This window comes from Ictalurus punctatus, chromosome 23 (assembly GCF_001660625.3).
Source record: "Ictalurus punctatus breed USDA103 chromosome 23, Coco_2.0, whole genome shotgun sequence".
In the NCBI taxonomy this organism is placed as follows: Eukaryota; Metazoa; Chordata; class Actinopteri; order Siluriformes; family Ictaluridae; genus Ictalurus; species Ictalurus punctatus.
In genome coordinates, this window is record NC_030438.2 from 36933 (window position 1) to 59857 (window position 22925).

At 39.4% G+C, this 22925-nt stretch overlaps 1 protein-coding gene across 3 annotated transcripts in view; it reads left to right on the forward strand.

Moving 5' to 3' along the window:
• The first annotated feature begins 1531 nt into the window (after positions 1-1531).
• Positions 1532-22925, forward strand: part of cdh19 (cadherin 19, type 2) — a 36763-nt gene continuing 15369 nt past the window's right edge. Inside the window, exons 1-5 of one of the 3 annotated variants that reach the window (XM_017453808.3) lie at positions 1532-1705; positions 6154-6513; positions 18138-18432; positions 20271-20390; positions 20580-20747. In XM_017453808.3, the coding sequence (XP_017309297.1) occupies positions 6208-6513; positions 18138-18432; positions 20271-20390; positions 20580-20747 (889 nt within the window). In that variant the 5' untranslated portion in view covers positions 1532-1705; positions 6154-6207. The remainder of the gene's footprint in view (positions 1706-6153; positions 6514-18137; positions 18433-20270; positions 20391-20579; positions 20748-22925) is intronic. The other 2 variants (XM_017453805.3, XM_017453807.3) reach the window with 2 other exon arrangements.

Here is a 22925-nt window from a genome sequence, read left to right on the forward strand (position 1 = left end):
TAATTATTAATTTAACATATAAAACATTCATTCATATATATATATATATATATATATATATATATATATATATATATATATATATATATATATATATATATATATAAAGAGAGAGAGATCCATAATTATATAATTATGCATCTGTATATGTCAAATAATAAAAATCCCCCAGCCCACTGACAAGCATACACATGGCATATATGTTTAATGAAATCCTTCTCTAACTTATTCTAAAATAGAATTATAGCCTACTTTGTGTTGTTCATTATAAACTCTTTTTAAAAAATTATCTTCAGTATTAAATACTTGAAAAGAAACAGCATGTTGAATGAATATACAGTATTTAAGACATTTTATGACCTTCAATTTCGAAAATCTATTTTAAGACATTTTAAGACTTTTTATGGATCCATGGCAATCCTGTGCAATGCTACTGAAGGGAATGACTATTGCAGAAGGCTGTAAACCTTTGCCTAGTCAAGCAGCCTTATTCTGAAGTGGGCACTGCTTTCCCACTAGAAAGCAGAATTCAGAGCTGACCAACCCTGCCTCCCAAAGGCAACAATATTGCCACCTGCTGTCTGAAAACATTACGGTGGGTCAGAGCTGGATCAGAGGAAAAGTTCAAAAAAAGTTCAAGTCAATCTGATCTTGAAATTCAGAACTTCTTAAAACTAGAAAAAGAGGAGGCGAATTGCTTCATCAACATCAAGTGCCTGCACTAGCAGACATTGACCTGTCGAGAAAAAACATGAAACATCCTAGAAAATATGCTATGAAAACATGTCATAATATATGTGACAGCATGGGCTGCAGCCATAGAGGAATTAGGGGAACCAGCAAGTATCTTGAGATGATAAAGGGTGTGACATGGATCCTTTTGAGCTGGCTGAAGATGAGATGTGCTGCTGAATTCTCAGTCATCTAAAGGGGTTTGATGGATATGGCTGGGAGGCCCGAGAGTAGTGTGTTACAGTAGTCCAGTTTTGATATTCCCGATAACATTGTTGTTCCTTGAGCTAAAGCTGTTAGCTTTGTATAAATGTTTTCTGGTTCAGTTCAATCAAAATGAATACAATCGAACTAGTCCAAGGGAATAATTTTTTTTTTCTTGTTACACATCAAAAAACTTTAATGTATTGAAGACACAGTGGCACAGGGTGGTTTCAGCTCTTTGCTGTTTATGCCAACATGGAGACTGGGTCTACTCCAGTCTACACCATAAAAAGAATGTTTCCCCTCATATAATTTCTGAAATAATTGCCTCTCTGATTGATGTGATCTGTATTGGGCCAGCAAAACTCAAAGAATTGCCCTATTGTTAGGCAAAAGAGAGAGAGAGTGAAAAGATGAGCATGGGATGAAAAAAGCATGCAAAAAAAAAGGATAGTAATCCATTTGTATTGCAGCCTGAGCATGTTTGCATGGAAATAATTACTTGTGTGTTACCAATGTAGTTCAGTTCGGGTGGGAGGCAAAGTGCAGGGGACAGTTGACAATACCACCACTGTTTGTTCTCTTTGAGAAGTTATTGAGAACAGGATGGTGGTTGGGGGTGACGAAGTAGAGAGGAGAAAGGAACAGCTGGTCATTGTGAGCAAAATGGCTATTAGCCTTCAACCGTACTATACATTTAGTCAAGCTGTTTCTCAATTCTAGTCCAGCTAAAGATATTGGAGGGAGAAGAGGAGAGACATTCAGGCAGGTGAGTGGGTTTTATTCTTATTAACAGAAACAAAAAAGTGCAAGTTTTCCAGAACCATTTATGGCATGGTCTTCAGATTAAAAATGTAAATAATGTAACATGAGCTAAACCATTGTGTTACTATTCAGTAACTGAGAACCTTTCATTAATGTGAATGTAAAATGCTTTTGTAATATTTGAAATAAGCATTAAAAAGTAAAGGTGGAAGGCTCAGGTAATTTCTCAACACCATAAAATTTCTAGATGTTTTGTAGATATGAATGCAATATTTTCCATTCAGAAATGTATCATGTCTTGGGTATTTTGTTTTATTAATGGCAAAAAGCTTAGACAAGGTGTAAATTTGAAATTCAAAGAATAAGCTGTGTACAGTATGATAAGTTGATTTGTATAAAACTAAGCCAGCGGCAACTGTAGCAGGCAAAAATTCCCTGAGATGACATGAAGAAACTTTGAGAGAAACAAGAAATATAGTTTAAAACACATACTATTATGGCTGACACCATATAGTAGGATTATAAACCCTTTAAGTATACTGTCATATAGAGAAAGGAAACATTAGCATAGTGTGACATTCAGACATATTCTAACTCTCTCAATGAGGACCACTTTTTCTTTTTTTAAGAAATTGTGCCCATGCCTAATGCTATCACACTACTTTGGAACCCTAATGAGCAATGTGTCGATTGGCTCATCTGCTGTTTTTTTTGTTTGTTTGTTTGTTTGTTTTCTTTTGTTTTTTAATGAAAATCAAAGACTGCCCTTTTGTCATATTATAGAGAATATTCCAGCATTTTCTCATTTGTAAGTGGCTTTGGATCAAAGCATCTGCTAAATGAATAAATGTAGGTTTTACTATGTGGCATCCACTTGGATGCTATGGCAGTGCTAGGTGATTACTAAACTAACCCCAGGTTGCTAGCATATTCAAGTTGGTGTAGCTAATTTACTGCTATGCTAACTGAGTTGGTTGTTAAGGTGTTGCTAGGTGATTATGCTACCCCAGCTGGTTTCTTGGTTGTTGCTATCATATTCCAGGTGGCTGCTAGACTGTTAATAGTTGGTTGCTAGGTCATTACAAGGGGTTGCTATGCTAACCCAGTTGGTTGCTAGGTGGTTGCTATGATATTCTAGGTGGTTGCTAGGGTGTTACTAGTAGGTTGCTAAGATAATTCAGTTGGTTGCTGGGTTTTGCTAGATTCCCAATGTACTACATAAAGATTAAACTTCATGTGAATCCTGCAGTTTCGTCTGCATGACCTAATAATTACTAAATATTAAAGCACCACAAACTCTTCCCTAGGGACAAATAACCCACTTCAGAGTGTTCAGCAACCATAATTCTGATCTATATCCGTTCAGAAATCTATGGATCTACATAAAATAGTGTGAAAATGGACAATTTTCAAACAAAAAAATCATAATAGTACAGTAATAAAAAGATTTTTGAGAAGAGTATGTTGGCCATGTTAAGTCAATATGATAATAACCAACATACTGTTTTTCTTCATCATCATCATATTATTATTATTTGGTGCATTGGTCAAGCACCAAAGGTGCCGGCAGCTTATTGTTTTTTTCATATTTATTATTATTATTTTTCCACATTAATCCTTAATTCATACTGATTCCAAAGGCCCCCATGTTGTCATTTCTGCTATATTGGATTTTCTGCCATTTTGACTTCTTGAAAAACCTTTAAGAGATTTCGCAGCCCACAATTTTCATTCAATCTTTACCAAATGTGCTCAAATGATCTCGGACTAATCTCTGCAAAAGTTGTCAGAACGTTCATTGATATACAAAAGCATTCACCTGTAACATACATACAAATTTGAGAGCAAAGCCACGAAACAGGAAGTAAGGCTATATCTTGACAATGGTTTGATGGATCGACATGAAACTTGAGAATACTTATTGAGATGTGCCAAGGGTCCCAAAACTTTTCATGGTATTTGATCACTAGAGCTAAAACATGAAAAAAGGATTTGATATTTACTCTGGAACCATTTGGTATAAATTCATTATTCTGGTGTCACCTGATTTCTAACATGTTGAGTCATCAGTGCACAAATATTTTCCATCCACTATTTCTAATTTCTTCCATTATGCAAAAGAAGGCAGTTTGGCTCTATCTTAGAAATGCCTTGACATTTTTCCAACAAACTTGGCAGACACCTCAATTAAGATTTTGTCGCATTTGACCCCTAGGTGCCATAATAAGGTTTTTCTTATTATTATTATTACTTTTTTGGTTTAGCATCATGATTGTTATTTCCCCTGATTCCTTGAAAGCTTCTAATGTCAGCCAATTAAAAATTTCATGGTCACCATTGTAAACATTTTGGAATTTCTTGAAAACACTTAAACTTTTAATAGCCTGCAATTTGTGTACAGTCCTCACCACTTCAGAACCAAGCTTTATAAAAGTTATTAGATGGATTTTTACAAAAAAGCATACAAAGCCTTTCCTACTAGAATGTTTAAAAAAATATTTTAAAAAATTTTAAAAGGACATTGAGCTCTGAAACATGATATTTTAATACGTCTCATCTCATTAGGTCTGTAGTAGAAGTTGTGTATTTTATAATTTTTTATTGATTTGTATGTATCATTAGTGTATTTTTACTAAAATAAAGTGAGGTCATTCCATCTCAAAAGAGCTATGGTGTTGTTTCTCCTGTAAAAAAAAATTCCATATTTGTATAAAAACTATTCAGCATACAAACTGTACACCTGCATTAACATGATAGATCAAGGTTCTTTAAATCTGGTCCTCAAAGCTCCAGCCCTAATCAAACACACCTGAACAAGTTAACCAAGATCTTCAGGATTGCTAGAAAATTACAGGCAGTTAAATTTGGATGTTGGAGCTAGATTTGACAAACCAGTCAGAGCAGGATGAAGCTTGTTTTTACCAAACTTGGTACATAGCTTCATCCTGCTCTGACTTGAGTTGCTATGACTTTTCTCACTGATCAGAATTACAGAAGTCCCATTACAGAAGCTTAAACTGTCAAAACCATGAAGTTGGTTAAAAGGTCTTACCCAGTAACACACTATGCCAAAACTGAAAGAAATGACAGAAATGATTAGGAAGAAGGTGATTGAAATACATCAGTCTGTGAAGGGTTACAAAGCTCAAAGGCTCTGGGACTCCAAATAACCACAGTGAGAGCCATTACATCCAAATGGAAAAACACGGCACAGTAATGAAACTTCCCACAGGTGGCCAACCTTCCAAAATTCCTCCAAGAGCATAGCAACTACTCATCCAAGTAGTTACAAAAGAGCAAAGGACAACATCAAAGGACCTCTCTTGCATCAATAAATTATGACTGCAGTATCAGAAAGACACTGGGCAAGAATAGAATCCATGGAAAAGTGGTGAGGCAAAAACCACTGCTAACCCAGAAGAACATTAAGGCTCATCTGAATTTTGCCAAAACACACCTTGATGATCCTCAAAACTTTTGGGAGAATGTTCTGAAGATTGATGAGTCAAAAATTGAAGTGTGATGGTATGGGGTAGCTTTGCAGCATCAGGACCTGGGAAACTTCTGCTGTCTACCAGAAAGTCCTATAGGAGAATGTCTGTTGTTCGGTTCCTTAGATGAAACTCAAGCTCAACTGGATTATGCAGAAAAGTATAGGAGTAAATCCTAGTCCTAGAAGTAAGTGAAAGACTGATCTCCAGTTATCAGAAGTGCTTGGCTACAGTTATTGCTGCTAAAGGTGCCACAACCAGATTTTAAGTTTAAAGAGGCAATTAGTTTTTCAGATTGGTTATATGTGTTGGATAACTTTTTTTGCTTCAATAAAAAAATTAAATAAATGAAAAACTGTCCTCTCATATGTCTTAGGATGTAGACCCGGAATATACACATCACATTAAGGAATATTTGCCAACAATGTCTGGTAAATGGCATTATTCCAGCCCTATAGACAATTATGGGACCCTCCCCTAACTCCCACACATGCCAAAGTTTTTGGCTTGGTCCAGAGAATCAGGAAATCACATTTGGAAATGGATCCCATGTGCACATCACATGGAATTTCCTGGAAGAATTGCCAATGCACACTAATGTAAAAAAAAACAAAAAAACAAACAAACAAAAAAAATTAGTCTAGAGGAGCAAACAGGCAACCAGAGACACTGTTTTAGATTTACTATCTCCAAGGAAATTCATTCAGAATTCTTGGGAGATGTGTGCGATTACTTTCCTCATATTTCCCATGTTCATGCACTAGATTCATATTGCCTCATTCCCACAAGTGGTATTTTCTCAGAACATGATATATTGTATTTACTATTATTATTATTTATTTTATTTATTTATTAATCTTTTCCTCCATTGCATATTTTCTTCAGCTACATTCACCATGTGATCATTGCAATTTGGAAATCTTGTGTAACAACCATTTTTTTCATTGTCTTTGAACCACAGGATCCCATGACACATTCTACTTCGCAATACTCTCTCATTGAAGTCCCATGACAAATGGTGTCAGTACTCAAAAGGAGTACTAATGGACCCCAGAGTTCTGACCCCATAATCTGGAAAAAGGGAGAGAGAGTAACAGGAAGTAAGCAAATAATGAGTGGCTGTTCTGTTTTTCCTGTGATCATGATGTCCTTCATGCCTGTGGTGTGGGCTGTTATGGGGAGTGAGCTAAGACTGTCCAGACAAGGAATGAGTGACAGCCAACTCACTAAAGTCATCCATGGATTCAGAGTCAAACGTGGCTGGATCTGGAACCAACTGTCAGTTGAGGAAGAAGATCCAACTCCAAAAATAATTGGTCAGGTAAAACCAGAAAAAATTTGGAAAGAAAGTTTTCTCAGAAAACTGATTGTTGTCTGCTGTCAATTTTGCTGCAATTTTTTATTTACAGCAGGTACCGTGATATTGTGATGCATTCAATGTTTTCCTTATATAATTAAATTAAATTAAATGCTATTTGTATGGACCTTTTAACAATGGATATTGTCACAAAGCAACTTTACAGAAATATATAAATTCAGCTATCATATCAATTGCAGTCCAAGGCCATCTACCTGGTTTCTATGTGGTACCATCCTCAGTAATCTCATGTATGTTTAAGCGGTCCATCTGGGGCCATCCTCAGCAGCAGCAAGTCATTTCCAGGTGATGAGAACTCCAACCAGAAGTAGGGCATCAGGATGGATCAGTCAGGTCCAGAGAGCAGAAGGCATCAGGATCACTCGTATCTCAGGAGTGGAATGTGCAGCTCAACAGAGAGAGAGGGAGCGGGGTTGAGGGAGAGAAAGAGAGAGAGAGAGAGAGAGAGAGAGAGAGAGAGAGAGAGAGAGAGAGAGAGAGAGAGAGAGAGAGAGAGGGAGTGAGGAAGAGGGAGAGAAAGAGAGAGAAAGAGATTGTTAGGTATGCTACTTGTCATATAATGGTTAAGGACAATGTACTTTGTGTGCAGAGTGCAAGTAGGGATGCCAGTAAGACTAGCTATGACAGCATAACTAAAAGGGAGTTCCAGAAGATAACACAGACATGAGGGTGACCTGAGACATAAAGTGGGCAGCCACTCCAATGTCAACAAACCTGAGTGAATGGCTGAGAGAGTGAGTGAGTGTGTGTGTGTGTGTGTGTGTGTGTGTGTGTGTGTGTGTGTGTGTGTGTGTGTGTGTGTGTGTGTGTGTGTGTGTGTGTGTTGGGGTGGCACTATCCAAACATCCCAGTTCACCACAACACTTTATGACCGTGAACCATCTAGATCTGTGGCTTTACCTCAGAACAAGCTATTCACAAAAGGCTTAACTAAACAATGTAAAACAAATGTTTTCAGACCAGACTGTGTCTGAGTCCTGAACACTAATTGGAAGGCTGTTCCATAACTGTGGGGCTTTGTAAGAGAAAGCTCTGCCCCCTGCTGTAGCCTTCACTATTCAAGGTACCAACAAAGAGCCTGCAACTTTTGATAAAAGTAGGTATGGCAGATCATAAAAAACCAAAAGTTCACTCAGGGACTGTGGCATGAAAACTTTCAATATTTTCTAGGTCAACAATAGTATTTTATAATCAATACGAAATTTGATTGGGAGCCAATGCAGGGTGGATAATATAGGGGTGATGTGGTCATATCTTCTGGTTCTAGGTGTCATGTCACAGCGAACCAGAAACTACAATTCCCAGAAGGCCCAGAATGCAATGCAACCTAGTCTCATTTTATATGAGACAGGTATTAAGCTGAGATAGCTTTAGACTGAAGGAAGCTAGCAGACATTCAGTTTAGCCTGCTTGTCTGCTTCCTGGCACTGGTTCTTGTAACTGATTAACTAGACCTGCTCTGAGACCTTGAGCTATGCTGCTAGAAATGAGAGCAGCACCTTCCCCATGGATACCACCCTGCTATAACAGGCCAGCATTGCCCTCAAATTTACTCCAATTAGTATAAAGCCCACATTTTATATATATAAATATATAACTCATAATATCATCATCCCTGCATCATAGGCTGTGTCCTTCAACATGCACAGGGCAGTGAAGGAAGTGAAGCTGTGCTATGTGAGGAAACTAGAATTACAATTTAACAGGATGACTCTAAGAGCCTGTGGCAGGGCCCAAGAATGATAATAGACTATAAAACACCATCATCCAAATTAGGATGTGTCTCTTGTGGACGAGCTGAAAACTTTTTACATTTACTTCAAGGCTGCAGTTAATAGTGCTAACAGTTAGCACCACTAACAGTGCTCATGGCAGTATGCAATCATTCAACAGATGATGGCATCACACACCAACTACACACAGCTCTGACACATTTGAACACCAGGAAGGGAAATGCTGTTTGTTGACTACAGCTCAGCATTTAATGTTAAAATCCCTTCCAAACTCACCACCAAATTAGAGGACCTGGCACTTATCCCATCCCTGTGTTAGTGGATCTCCAACATCCTGACAGAGAGACAGCAAGCAGTACAGGAGCAGGGTTGTGTCCTAATCCCCCTGCTGCACTCATTGTACAATTGTGACTGTGTGGCCACTTACAATTCAACTCCATTGTCCTGTGTACTGATGACACTGTTGTGGTGGGCCTGATCTCTGACAATGATGAGAAGGCCTATCTGGATGAGATTAAAAGCTTGGAAAACTGGTGTCAGGAGAATATCCTCCTCATGAACATCAGCAACACAAAGGGGTTGATAGGGGACAACACAAAGCAGGAGAGGAGCTACTACCCTTGTAGGATCAATTGTTCCCCAGTGGAGAGAGTGAGAGAGAGGTACAGTTTCCGGTAGTAGAGTAGAGACAGTACCTTGGTGTCTATATCACGTAGGACCTATTATGGTCCTGTCACGTTAACACCCTGGTGAAGAAGGCCCATCGTCTTTACCACCTTAGATGCTTAAGGGGTTTTAAACTGCCCTCTATGTTGCTAAGGAACTTTTGCACTTGTACAAAATAAGATGCAATAAGAGCATCCTTATGGGAAGCATCATAGCTTGATTTGGGAAAAGCACCAAGCAAGATAGACAGATTGAGCGCCCTGACCTGCAGTCTATATACAGCAAGTGGTGCTGGACCAAGGCCAAGAAGAAATAAGGGACTTCAGCCATCCTAAAAATGGACTCTTCTCTCTGTTGCGGTCATAGAAGCACTTCCACTACCTAAAGGCTAACACAGACAAAATGAGGAGAAGCTTCTTCCCACAGGCCATTCAGGATTAGGACTATTTGTACATACTCATACTGTATAAATACATACAGTAATAACAATTTAGACCAAAGTTTACATCCCCCTGACTCTTAAGCCTCAAAGACAGAAACTGCCGTCTGCGGCTAAAAATAACTGCTGTTCTAAAATGTTTAATAACTTTTGAACCACAAATCCAATCTGTATGCTTTAAAAAGTTATAAAGTGGAGATTAACAGCTTTTCAGTGATATCGCATTTGTCTCAGTTGAATGTTCAGATGCACTGTAGTGAATGTGGTTACGTCATGGTTATGCAATCACATTCTGCAGCATTCATTCATCAAGGAAACACATGCAGTTTGTTCCTTTGAGCCAAACAGGAATGCTTAGTGCCACCACCCATGTGCCCAGATTGGTTCAAACTGTCATCTACTCCAACAATTAACATGTTTCTTTGGGAAACAAAGGATTGGGAGGGAAATTCCTCATTTGAGAGACGGCAGTCAGCAGACACGAAAAACAAAAGGGGCAGCAGTACTGCATGCTCTGCAAGAAGCGCACTATTTGGAAGTGTGCATTTTTGATGCACATAAAATGTTTAATAACTTTTGAACCGCTAATCCAATCTGTATGCTTTAAATAGTAAAATGGAAATTCTCAGCTTTTCAGTGATATCACATTTGTCTCAGTTGGACATTCATATGCTCTGTAGTGAACGCGGACTTTCTAAGAATCATAACTTTATAAAGAAAAAAATCCAAACTTCAGGAGGTTTTGTTTGAGTTCATAGTAAAAAAGCATCTGGGTTATGCATGTAACCCTGTTCTCTGAGAAGGGAACAAGATGTTAAATGAGCTTCATGCTGTGGGAAGCGCCCTCACGCGTGACTGGTATCTCAAGCTTGTGTAACATAATGCCTATTTATAGGCCTGCTGTGATCAGGTAAGAGTGTCATGTGGTATAAAAATGGCACCTGTGAACCGCACCGTCAGCCTCTATTATCTGAAGCGAAGACAGGCATGCCCCAGTATGACAAAGTTATGCAACATCTCATTCCCTTCTCAGGGCACAGGTTTACATGTGTAACCCAGACATTCCCTTTCAAAGGGAACCCACGTTGCGTGAGCTTCACGCTGTGGGAACAAGAATAGTCACTCCATCATACTGAGGGCATGGCCTGTTCAAAAGATCCAAGCCTGAGGGTCACTGCAAAACACTAGAGCCCGGAGTGGAATGTATATCCAAGCTGTAAAATTGAATGAATGTGTGCAGCGTAGACCACCCCGCCACAGCACACACATCCTGTAAGGTGTCATGGAAATTAGACAACACTCGCAGATTCTTTCTCTCAGGTGAAGAAGTTTATTACGGAAGGATGAATACAGGATAGAAGATGTGAGCGCTCTGGGTGCTTATGCTGAACCTGTACTATATATATGAAGCACAGGGCACGATACAATTCTATGTACCGATAAGGAGCAGTTTGAGGCAGTTCAAACAGGCTCTGTTTCAGGGTCTTAGCAAATGTACAGTTGAACTCTTAACAGAAAAACATGTTTGTGTCTCTGTAAGCAGATAAACATTCTGTACTGATCTAAATGATATGACATGACCTTCTTAGGCGTGCATCCTTGTGCAGGCATATAACACAACTTACTGCATGAAATAAAAGACAATTTATCTCACATTCTCCGACATTTTATCATTCTAAATGATAACTAAGACCCCCTGAAGGATAGATAAATTACAACAGAGTATGGCATCAAAACATCAGAACTTCAGAGTCCATTTATGGTCATTTTAGAAGAATGCTAAAGCTGTTTTTTCAGACATAAAAGTGCCCTTGGTTTAAAGCAAGCATATAAAGAATCGAAACAAATGGTCATTTTCTTAAAAAAAATCAATTTACAAGAGTCGTGAGATGGATGTCAACAGATCATCATCATCAGTGTTGCTTGGTGGATCTGGCAGCCAGTCAAGTTTAGGATATAAGTCAGGTTGGTCATCGTAGAGATCATAATCAATCTTTGTCAACATCAGCGTTTGGTCATTAGTGATTGCTTTCAACGAGCATGAAAGACTGCTCCGAATGAGAGAAACAATACAACGAAAAATTAGCAAGACAAGAAGAATCATTGAATGAGAGAGGCAAAATCCAGGTTATTGTTCAAAAAACAACATGAGATCCAATCAGTGAGACATCCCAAAGTGATCTAATCTATACACAGACTCAATGCCCTATTTATATAGTCTTATCTTTAGTCTATGCCCAATTATCTCGTTTGTTGGAAATTCCAATATGCTTTAATAATGTCTTTTTTTATTATTATTATTATTTCCCCTTAAACTCTACTTTTCTCATTTATAAATGCCATTTGAGTAAACTTTTCACATTTTGGAATCCCCTTAAAACCCATTTTCAAACATTGTATATCCCCTTATCTTCGTGTTTTAATTTATGGTATTTAAAAATTCTCCAAGTGCCTCACTGGCATTCCTACTTCCGGTAACCGAGCTGTCAACGCACCGTTGTCCTGGACAATTTGGATATTTTACCGCTTCTTCATTATGGGTGAGATATATTTTTATTATTTCTTACTGTTACACATATTTTCTGTCTGATTCTAACCTTGTTATACGTTTTTGGTGCTTCTTAAACATCTTGTGAGTGTGTGTTTCTTAAACATTTTGTGAGTGTGTGTGTGTTTTCAACTTTATGCTCTTTCCATGCAGTGTATTGAGACCTGTTTCCTGCATTCTTTGCATGTGGTTGTACATGTATATGTGGATATATTTTAAGTGTTACCACTACTGTTTTATATAATGTTTGTTCTTTCTCTCTGATCTCTGTCCAGCTGACCAATGCCCTCACTCAGCTGGACCTTCTCTTGGCTGCTCAATCTCTCAGGCCTGGGTAAATATCTCCGTCATCAGCTGGCACATTTTAGTTTCACTGGGGAGAAAGCTCTCGTCTAGCCTACTACGAGCCACTTCTTCTTCCATGGGCCAGTCTAGATTTAGTTTTTCAACTGCCCTAGTAATCACTTCAAGCAACTCTTTTAATGATTGAGAGCTGCTCACCATTTTTGGTGCAATGGCACCCCCTTCTGGCTCTGGCTTTCCATAGTGGATGGAGGAGTTGCGATGTGTGCTCCAAAATCTGGCAGAGAGCCGGATCCAGAAGATAGAGCAAGAGATAGAGCAGCGTTCATCTCCGACTCTTCTTCCAGATCCAGCAGTCAGCCCAGACCTGCAAGGCTCTGAAGCCAACTAACTTCAGCCGAGAAGAGAGTGAGCCGCGAGCGGAGCTGCCTAATTATAAGGCATTCACAATGCGCACTGTCAGACCTCTCAAGGGCTGCCCTGGCATGCTCTACCCTTAGACACTTCACAGAGAAAGTGTGTCCATCTATCCCTTGGATACACAAGCTTCAGATACGGTCATGTGCAAGGGTGCTTCCCACAGCATGAAGCTCACACAACGTTGAGTTCCATTCGAACAGGAACACCAAATTGTTTCTGCTGTTTTTCTAAAACATTTTTATAATTCATCCATTCTCAGACAATTTTTTTTTAAATTGGGACTTGGAACCTTAAATGAGCTAGATTGAAAATTAAAGTTCTCCTCTTTAAAATGATATATGGCACTTGATGCTGACTGCTAGAATAGGTTAGGAAAACAAAAAAAATACAGTAGAGTCAGATCTCCCAAAATTAAATCTAGGTCTTTAAGGGTTAATGTATCATGTTACATTCTTGACAATCAAGAAGCATGTGGCTCAGCTGGTAGGGTTCGATTCCTGGCCCACATGACTCCACATGCCAAAGTGTCCTCGGACAAGACACTGAACCCCAAGTTGCTCCCGATGGCAAGCTAGTGCCTTGCATGGCAGCTCTGCTACCATTAGTGTGTGTGTGTGTGTGTGTGTGTGTGTGTGTGTGTGTGTGTGTGTGTGTGTGTGTGTGTGTGTGTGTGTGTGTGTGTGTGTGAGTGAGTGAGTGAGTGAGTGTGTGTGTGTGAATGAGTGAATGAGTGAATGAGAACCAGTGTAAAGCGCTTTGGAACTGCTAGGGTAAAAAAAGTGCTATAAGTGCAGACCATTTACCATTTACCATCAATGAATGTTTGCACCTTTTATAATAGTTTTGTATGAGTTCCTCAATTGTCCTACTTGTGAAAAGATGGATCTCATAAACATATAGCCACTGTTGGAAAGGGGTCAAATATGCAGAAGAAACCAAATAATGTAACAATGTAGTACCAGGAGTATTTTTTTTTTAAAAACAGTGGGCAGTTTAACTGTTCAGGACAAACAGCGACTCATGAACAATTATCATAAAAAAAGAGTCATTAAGCCAGGTAACAACAAACAGTATTAAGAACCAAGGGTATGTAAACCATCTAACTGGTTCATTTGTGTAAAGTCAGTTATTATTGTGTTTATGTAAACATCTGTTATGTGAAATAGCTTATTCAGGGCAGTGCTAAATAAAAAACAAACTGCAATTTTAATGAGCTCTCTTTTTTATTGTTAACATTTTGCAGATTCTGAAAGGGGTATGTGAATTTATGAGTGTCATGTAAAGTGCATTGGAGATCGAAGTGCACTTAAAGCTATTATTGAAGAGAGGCAGGCAGACAAATCTAAAATCATAGGGCCAATATCAAGGTCTTGGTATGGCCTGGTATGGTACGGCAAAACACAGATACGCACAATATTTCACACAGAACAAAGACACATGGGGGTTGAAATATACAACAAAATCAAAGGTAAAACATAAACAGCTGTGAATAATGATGACACGTGAGGGAGACAACCAATAACAAAACCGGGGCAGAGACATGACATAAAACATAACAAAACACGTGTCAAAAAGTAAACAAAGTATGACAACCCAGAAGTGCACGCTGTCACGCTACGGGTTGTTGAGTGCGCTGCTTGCTCTGGCATTCAGTGCAAGGGGATGTCTCTGACAGATGTTGTGGAAAATCTCTCCAACCTAAGGCAAAAATCTTACAGAGATGAGGGGGTATGGATATCAAAAGAAATGAAAATTTATTACAGACAAAATGATAAAGTGAGACCTCTGCAGACAGTCTAAATTGATAACATGGAGAAAACATAACATGGGACATTTAAACCAAGACTTTTAGACCTGCCCATCAGTTGTTGTTTGTTTGTTTTTTTGTTTTTTTAAAGGTTTGTAAGTTCACTCCTTAGTTATCCTGAGGCCCCAAAACCATATTTCCCTTAGGTCCAAAAACTCCATACCATAGAGATATCTCTAACTTACACAAGTATGCACACAACGTGACTAGATGCTATTTTATTTCTTAAGTGCTGTGCAGAAAAGCACAAGGCAACACAGGATTTTTCTAACTCAGTACACACTTCTATTGAATATACAGAATATAGCATATACTCTATAGTTTTTTATTGAACTTTTTTAATTCAGTGGGGGAAATAAGTATTGACTTTTACCCATCATGTTGTTTCTTGGGTGACATCTTGGTAACAATAAGCCTTTTTATAGACCATCAATTTACTAACCCAGCTGATATTAATTTGCACAGATAGGGGGTATAAGTACTTATGGATTTCAGCAGGCGGTGAGTGGGTGACAGGCTCGGCTGGGCTGGGACATGATCACCGTACAGATATGGCCTTTTTTTTCACTCTGTTTCACGCGATTCGTCATGTGTGATCACGTGGTACTCTGCAGCCACAGTTCTAAGAATAGAAATTAATTTGTTGTGCTTCACACAATAACCACCAGGTCGCGCATGGAACAACATACTGTATCTGAGCACAGTACAATAAAAAAAGAAACGTGGTCGTAAGGCTCACATAAAAATATGTTTCTCATCAAAACTTATGATAAACCTACATTTACGTATATAAAGTATGCGTGATTGAGTCTTGTAGTACAGGTACAATAACTATAGTATTTAAATTAACATGGCTACAGCATGTGTATTAGAATAGCACAGCAGTAACATGCAGGGTAACTGCCTAGGGCACCAAAGTGGTCAGGGCCAGCCCTGGTTCACCGGCATCAAGTGTTGTGTTGAACTGAGATGTTTGGATGCTGCTCAACCCCACCCCCTCCCCTCTCACGTGTGAACTCAGGTTTTTTGACAGTGGAGTGGCTGGCCGCTTTATGTACCAAGGTGCCCTTATGTCTGTGTTACCTTCTGGCTCTCCTTTTTAATTATGCTGTCATGGCTAGTCTTGACAGAGTCCCAGCTTGCGCTTTACACACAAAGTACATTGTCCTTAACCATTAAATTACAATTAGCATACCTAACAACCTCTCTCTCTCGCTCTCTCTCTCTCTCTCTCTCACACACACACACACACACACACACACACACACACACACACACACACACACACAAACACACACATACACACACACAAACACACACATACACACACACAAACACGCTCTCTCTCTCTCTCCACATGCTACTCATAACATACCAGTGATCCTGATCCTTCTGCTCTCAGGACTGGCCTGATCCAACCTGATGCCCTACTTCTTGGAAATCAATCATTGTTGCTGAGGATGGCACTACATGGACAGTTTAAAATTCAATGAGATTACTGAGGATGGTACCACTTAAAAACCATGAAGATGGCTTAGGACTGCAATTGATATGAGCAGTTTTGCTATGATGGTCATTTGCTATGATAGCTTTAGGGCTGCAATGCCGTGGACAGTTTTGCAGTCAAGTCTCCATCAACAAAATACACTTCATGTGAAAACTATAATGAATTTCCTGTTTACACAATTGCACCTTTTGAACATCTAGTGCACAGTTATAAAAGGTGCAAGGAGGTTCCCTTTTGAGTCTGGTTCCTCTCAAGGTTTCTTCCTCATATCGTCTCAGGGAGTTTTTCCTTGCCACCAGTGCCTCTGTCTTTCTCAATAGGGATACATTTACAGACACTTTGGAAACGCCAATCCGCCTACCATACCCCCACAGCACAGGGAGAACATGCAAACTCCGCACACACAGGGCCACGGTGGGAGTGAAACCCCCGACCCTGGAGGTGTGAGGCGAATGTGCTAACCACCAAGCCACCATGCACCTGACAGCTCTCAATTTAAAGGAAAAATTGATATACGCCAATTTTTTTTTTAACCAGTAAAGGAGTTGAAACTGAAATATCCTCTGATGCTGAGCAAGAAAACAAGGTGTGTAAATTGTCACGTTTCGTGACGTGAGGAAGTTCAGACGGATGCAAGCGCAGTATGAACAGGTTTTATTTAGGAGAGAGACAGGCAGACAAATCCAAAACGTAATCCAAAAACAGGCAAAAGGTCAGGCGGTCGGCAAACACAGGGCTAGGCAGGAATCAAGGTCGTGCTCACGGAAAACAGGGTCGAGATACAAAACATGAAACATAAGCTACAGCGAGGAACTGGTAGCGGAGAAACCAACGTAAACTAAACTAAGGAACCTAAACCTGAAACATGACATGAACTATGACATGAACTATGACATGAACTATGACATGACATATGACATGACAACTCTAAACTAACATATTCTTCTGTATCTATCTATTCTAACTCAATATTCCGCCTTGTGTGCTGGGAGGCGCGCGGTATATATGCGGACATAATCAGCGTTGTAATGGCTGACGGCTGAGGGCAATTCAGACACACATGAAACAACAACCAATGACAGAACGGGGAGGAGACATAACAGAAACAGAAACAAATGCACGTGTCGAAATGTCACGATTGTCAACAAGGGAAAAGCAGGTGCTCACCTGCTCGTGCACGCGCGCTCACATGCTCCACAGCACGCTGCTTAAAGGGGAACTCGTGACATAAATGTCTATGAGTTCCAGTTTACGTGATATGAGCTGAACATAAGGAAATATAATGTACTTCGCATGGCACTGTACCAGATAAACCCATACAATGATAGCTTAGTTGTGCCTCCCCTTGGCTAGTGACACCAAACTAGCCTAGGTAGAAAAGTTTTCTATTTTATCAGTCTGGAAGGTCTGACAACACCTGAAGCAAGTGTCATGATAAATCCAACTTTTTCTGATCATGCCATACATTGTGCACTAAAATTACTGAAAGAACTTTCACTTTGTAGTGTATTTTTGTAGGTTTGATGGTCTTTGAAAGTAACGTGAACATAAAGTAATTAGGAATCTGATTACTTTTTACATGCAGTAATCAGTAATGTATTCAGATTACAATTTCACAGTAGTAATTAGTAGTAATCTGTAGTGGATCACATTTTTTGAGTAACTTACCAAACACTACATTCATAAATGTAAAATTTATATCCTAAATTTATATGTTTCTGTGAAGCTGCTATGTGACCATTGTTTACTGCTTTGTGACCATGTCCATTGTTAAAAACACTATACAAATAAAATCTAATTTAATTGATTTTTAGCATGATGTTGCCTTGAAACAACAGTCCTATAAACAAGGAATTAACTGTAACTGAGCAACTAACATTTCATACACAATATAGCCAAATATGTTGTTTATCTTTGCTCCATCAACAAAAATAGTTCCCAAAGAAGTCACAGCTGGATAGAGCATTGTGTGTTGCTATGCCAACACACAGAATGACTGACAGCTCTCTTGGAATGCCGCTTGTCCAATCAAATTTGTGTACTGGAACTGTTGTTTAATGTAATTTTAGTATTATAATATCATCTGTAAGTCACTGACTAAAATTACTGTTATTTCACTGCTGTTAAAATATTTTTTCACTCAGCTGAAATCAACCTACGACACAGGAGACTTTGCCATCAGGTATAGCCTGTCTGGAGAGGGAGCAGGAGAGATATTTAACATTGATGAGTTCAGTGGTGAAATCCATATTCATAAGAGCCTGGACAGGGAAAAGAAGGCCTTCTATGTGCTCCACGGTGAAGCTATTGACCGCAGAACTGGCCACGCAGTAGAGCCTGAGTCAGAGTTCATCATCAAAGTCCAGGATATCAATGACAATGCTCCACAGTTCATAAATGAACCCTACACTTCCAGTATCCCTGAGATGAGTCCAATGGGTACAGTATTACCTAATTAATTACTGACAATTCATTAATCATTTATATAGATCTTTCTCACACTAAGGATCACTTTACAATTAAGAAGGAGTATAAAGAGAGGAACAGCAAAATAGTGAAATGGAGTCTGTGGGCTATAGCAGTGAATTATCAGGTCCAGAATGCTCTTAGGAGGTGAGATTACTCTAGCAGAGAAGAACACAAATTTTCCAAACTGGAATTTAAGGAAGCTGTGCTATAAGTGTGGGAGATTGGAGGCAAGTAAACTCTGTGAGGAAAGAAGATTGAGGTAGCCGTATCTTATATTTTGCAATTTAGGTATTCGTGTGAGATATGCCACCCTAGAATCCATATAATATTGATTTGTTCTGAAGTATTGCTCTCATAAATATTCATTTTATTGATTGGAAATAAAAGTTTATTGCTTGGAAATTCAAATTCCAATTTGTGATTGTTTGTGATGTAAAAATTTTAACAAAGATCAATCTTTTTCTACATTTATTGTGATAAAGCAACCAACAAAATTCAGGTGAAAAACAAATAGAAATATTTTAGAACAAAAAAAGACAAAGAAAAGCTTACAATTACCCAGACGCATAATTTTGCACACCCCTAATACTTCAGTAAAGTACCTATTGCTTGTAATCAGCATTTTTTTTTTTTCGGGGTGGGGGGGGGGTGGGGGGGGTGGAGAGCCAACCAACTTAGCACATCCTGTTTTTGTTATACTCTTCTTTTCAAGGGAAGCTCTAGTGCACATCCCTCTTCAAGTCATTCCACGGGTTTTCATTGAGACTTACTGTAGATCAGGGCTTTTACTGGGCCATTCATGCTCTTCTTCTGAAGCCTTTCCTTTTAGCTAACATATGTTTGTGCTTTGGTTCATTATTGTGCTGGTAGAAGAATTTTTTCTTTGTCTTTGACTGCCTAACAGAGTCTTGTAGATTTTGCTCCAAATAGATCTGTATCATGTCCTTTTGACCCTGCTTTTTCGTTGCCTCTAATAGCCTGTTTATTGCATCCCTGCCTATAGTTGACTATGTCCTCTGCTTGATTTTTATTTTATATTAATACTAAGCAATTGTGTCCAAGTCCTTTCATTTGTGTGATGGAAAAATAGGAAGAGAAACAATGTACAGTTGGGTCTGGGGAACTCCATGGGTCCAATATGAATATATAATATAATATATTTAATAATTATTTATTCTATTCTATTATTAATATATATTATATTATCTATCTAACTACAAATACGGCCTATCTATCCAATTCTAGAAGTATTGGCACCCTATCTATCAAATCAACTCTACAAGTATAGGCTATCTATCTATTCAACTCTACAAGTATAGGCACCCTATCTAATTGTCTCTTTTCTTTCTTAAAACTGCACATAGTCTTCAGATTTCAAATTGATAACTATTTTAAACTTTCAAACTTGCTTTGTCAAGCCCACATCAATGTTTGTTGTGATAAACTTTACCTATCTAGTTATTATCGAGTTCTTTTAGTCATTAGTCTGTTTGGTGACTTGAATTTAATGTGTTTAATCCAAACCTCAGTAACTAAAAAACAGGTAGGCCTATACATAATTGCAACATTTAAATAATGAGATTAATACTTGTTTATTTCAGTTACGTTCAGGAAATAAATCTCTACTGAGGCAGGCCATGGTATTTTTTAAAATTTTATTTATTTTATTTTTTTTACATTTAAAGGGATTCCTCTACTGTATGTCACTATAGACACCCATGGCCTGTCATACTCACCTGAATTACACATCTGTTTTATTCATTTATTTTACTGCTGAGTGTGTGTATACCATCACTTTTTCTGATTAGGGACTACAGTGGTTCAAGTGACAGCCATAGATGCAGATGATCCCATGTTTGGAAATAATGCCAAACTCATATATTCCATTCTGCAAGGAGAGCCTTACTTCTCAGTAGAGCCAAAGACAGGTAGTTACCTTTGGAAAATGTTTAATTGTTACACCACCTAACCCCTCTTACATAGAATATACTGTATATGTATATCCTAATATGCTTGTCCAGATTATAAATGTTCAAACTGTCCTGTGAAATTACTGTGAATTATAAAATTTCACATTTGACTTCAAAGATGATAATGTTCTTCCATCTCATTTTAAGGTATAATAGTAACCTCTTGGCCAAACATTGACAGAGAAGCAAGTGAGAAGTACCTTGTTGTAATTCAGGTAAAAGATATGCTTGGAATTACTGGAGGCTTCAGTGCTACAACAACAGTGACCGTCACCCTTACTGATGTGAATGACAATGGGCCTACCTTTCAACATAGTGAGTGCAATGCATTATTATCAACTGACAGCTTATTAAATACTGGACATGTACTTGTAACATATGGGAGTCAGGATGTATACTTTTTATTTGGGTTAGTTCAGGATTGCCATTGACCAGAGACAAAAATTGTTGGGACAGGCATCTGCAGCACAATCAATAAGCATAAACCTAATAATAACTAGGCATACAAAGAGAGAAACGAAAAACACAGGAGAAAGGCAGCAATACTTCACATTAAGATAAATTATATGGCCAAAAGTATGTGGACATTTGCATCCATATGTGGGCCTTCCCCAAACTGCTGCTACAAAACACAATTGTCTAAAATCTATTTGTATGCTTATAAGATCAACTGGAACTAATAGGTCCACACTTGTTTCATCATGATAATGCCCTTGTGAACAAAATGAGGTCAATGAAGACATGGTTTGCAAAGGTTGATGTGGAAGAACTCGAGTGGCCAAAGCCCTGACCTCAACCAAAGTGATTACCACTGGGTTGAATTGGAACGTTGACTGCACACCCAGTGGTTTCACTCAGCATCAGAGCCTGACCTCACTAATACTCTTTTGGCTGACTAGGCAGAAATCAATGACTCTAAAGCTAAAGAAGATCAAGGCAAAAAGGGTCCGGATGGAATCAGCTATGGACTGCTTTTAGACTGCTTATAGACTGCGTAGATCAGCACAGTGGGGTCATCATGAACATCTTTAACCTGAGCATCAGACTAGATTGAGTTCTAGTCCTGTGGAAGACTTCCTGTGTGGTTCCAGTACCCAAATCTGCACATCCTAGGGAGCCCAACCACTTCAGACCAGTAGCCTTAACCTCTCACCTGATGAAGTCCATGCAGAGGATTGTATTGCAACAACTGTGGTCCCTGGTGAGCTCAGAGCTGGACCCGGTACAGTTCGGTTACCAACCAGGCATTGGGGCTGACGAAACCATTATTTATTTAATGTACAGATCACTGCTACACCTGGAGAATACTGGGAGTCTTGTGAGAATCATGATTTTTTTTCCCCCAGTGCTTTCAAAACAATTCAGCCATCATTACTTAGGGGGAAGCTTTTTGGAGCTGGAGTTGACAGCCATCTGGCTGCATGGACCACCAACTATCTCACTGACAGACAACAGTATGTGAGGCTCCAGGACTGTGTGTCTGATGTGGTGGTTAGGAGCATGGGAGCACCACAGGGTATAGTACTCACTCCCTTTCTCTTCACCCATTACACAGTGGACTTCAGGCTTAATACAAGCAGTTGCTACATGTAGAAGTTCTCTGTGAATACTGTCATTGTTGGATGGGTATCAGAAGAGAACGATCAGCTATACAGGGAGCTCATCGTTGACTTTGTCAACTGGCGTGACTTCAACCACCTTTGCCTTAACGCCAGTAAGACAAAGGAGATGGTGGTCAACCTCCATAGGAGGCCATCTCGGACTACACAGGTGAACATCCAGGGTGTTGACATCGAGAGGTTGGAGACATAAAAATTCCTGGGTGTTCACCTCAACAATAATTTGGACTGGTCCATAAACACAGATGCCCTGTACAAAAAGGGCCAAAGTAGTCTCCACCTGCTGAGGAGACTGAGATCTTTTGGTGTCTGCAGGACTCTGCTAAAATCTTTCTATGACAATGTGGTTGTGTTTGCTATGTTCTTTGCAGTAGTCTGCTGGGGAGCCAGGAGCACAGAGAGGGACAGGAAACGTCTTAAAAAACTGGTTAAGAGGGCTAGCTCTGTCCTGGTCTGCCCTCTGGAAAGCATAGAGGTGGTGGGGGAGAGGAGGATGTTAGCTAAACTGGCGTCTATCATGGGCAACTCCTCTCACCCCCTGCATGAGACATTGGGGTCCCTGAGCAGCTCCTTCAAACCCAGGCAGCTTGTGTGGACCCCAGCCGCACAGGAGGCGCGGACAAGCTCAAGAGGGCCTTCACCACAGCCCCCATCCCCGGGCACCTGGATCCCTCCAGACCCTTCGTCGTGGAGGTTGATGCTTTAGAAGCAGTGGTAGGGGCCATTCTCTCACAGAGGCTCGGAGATAAACCCAAGCTGCACCCCGTGGCATTCTTCTCCCGCAAATTGTCGTCAGCAGAATGCAATTATGATGTGGGGAACCGAGAACTCCTGGCAGTCAAACTGGCCTGGAGGAGTGGAAGCACTGGCTGGA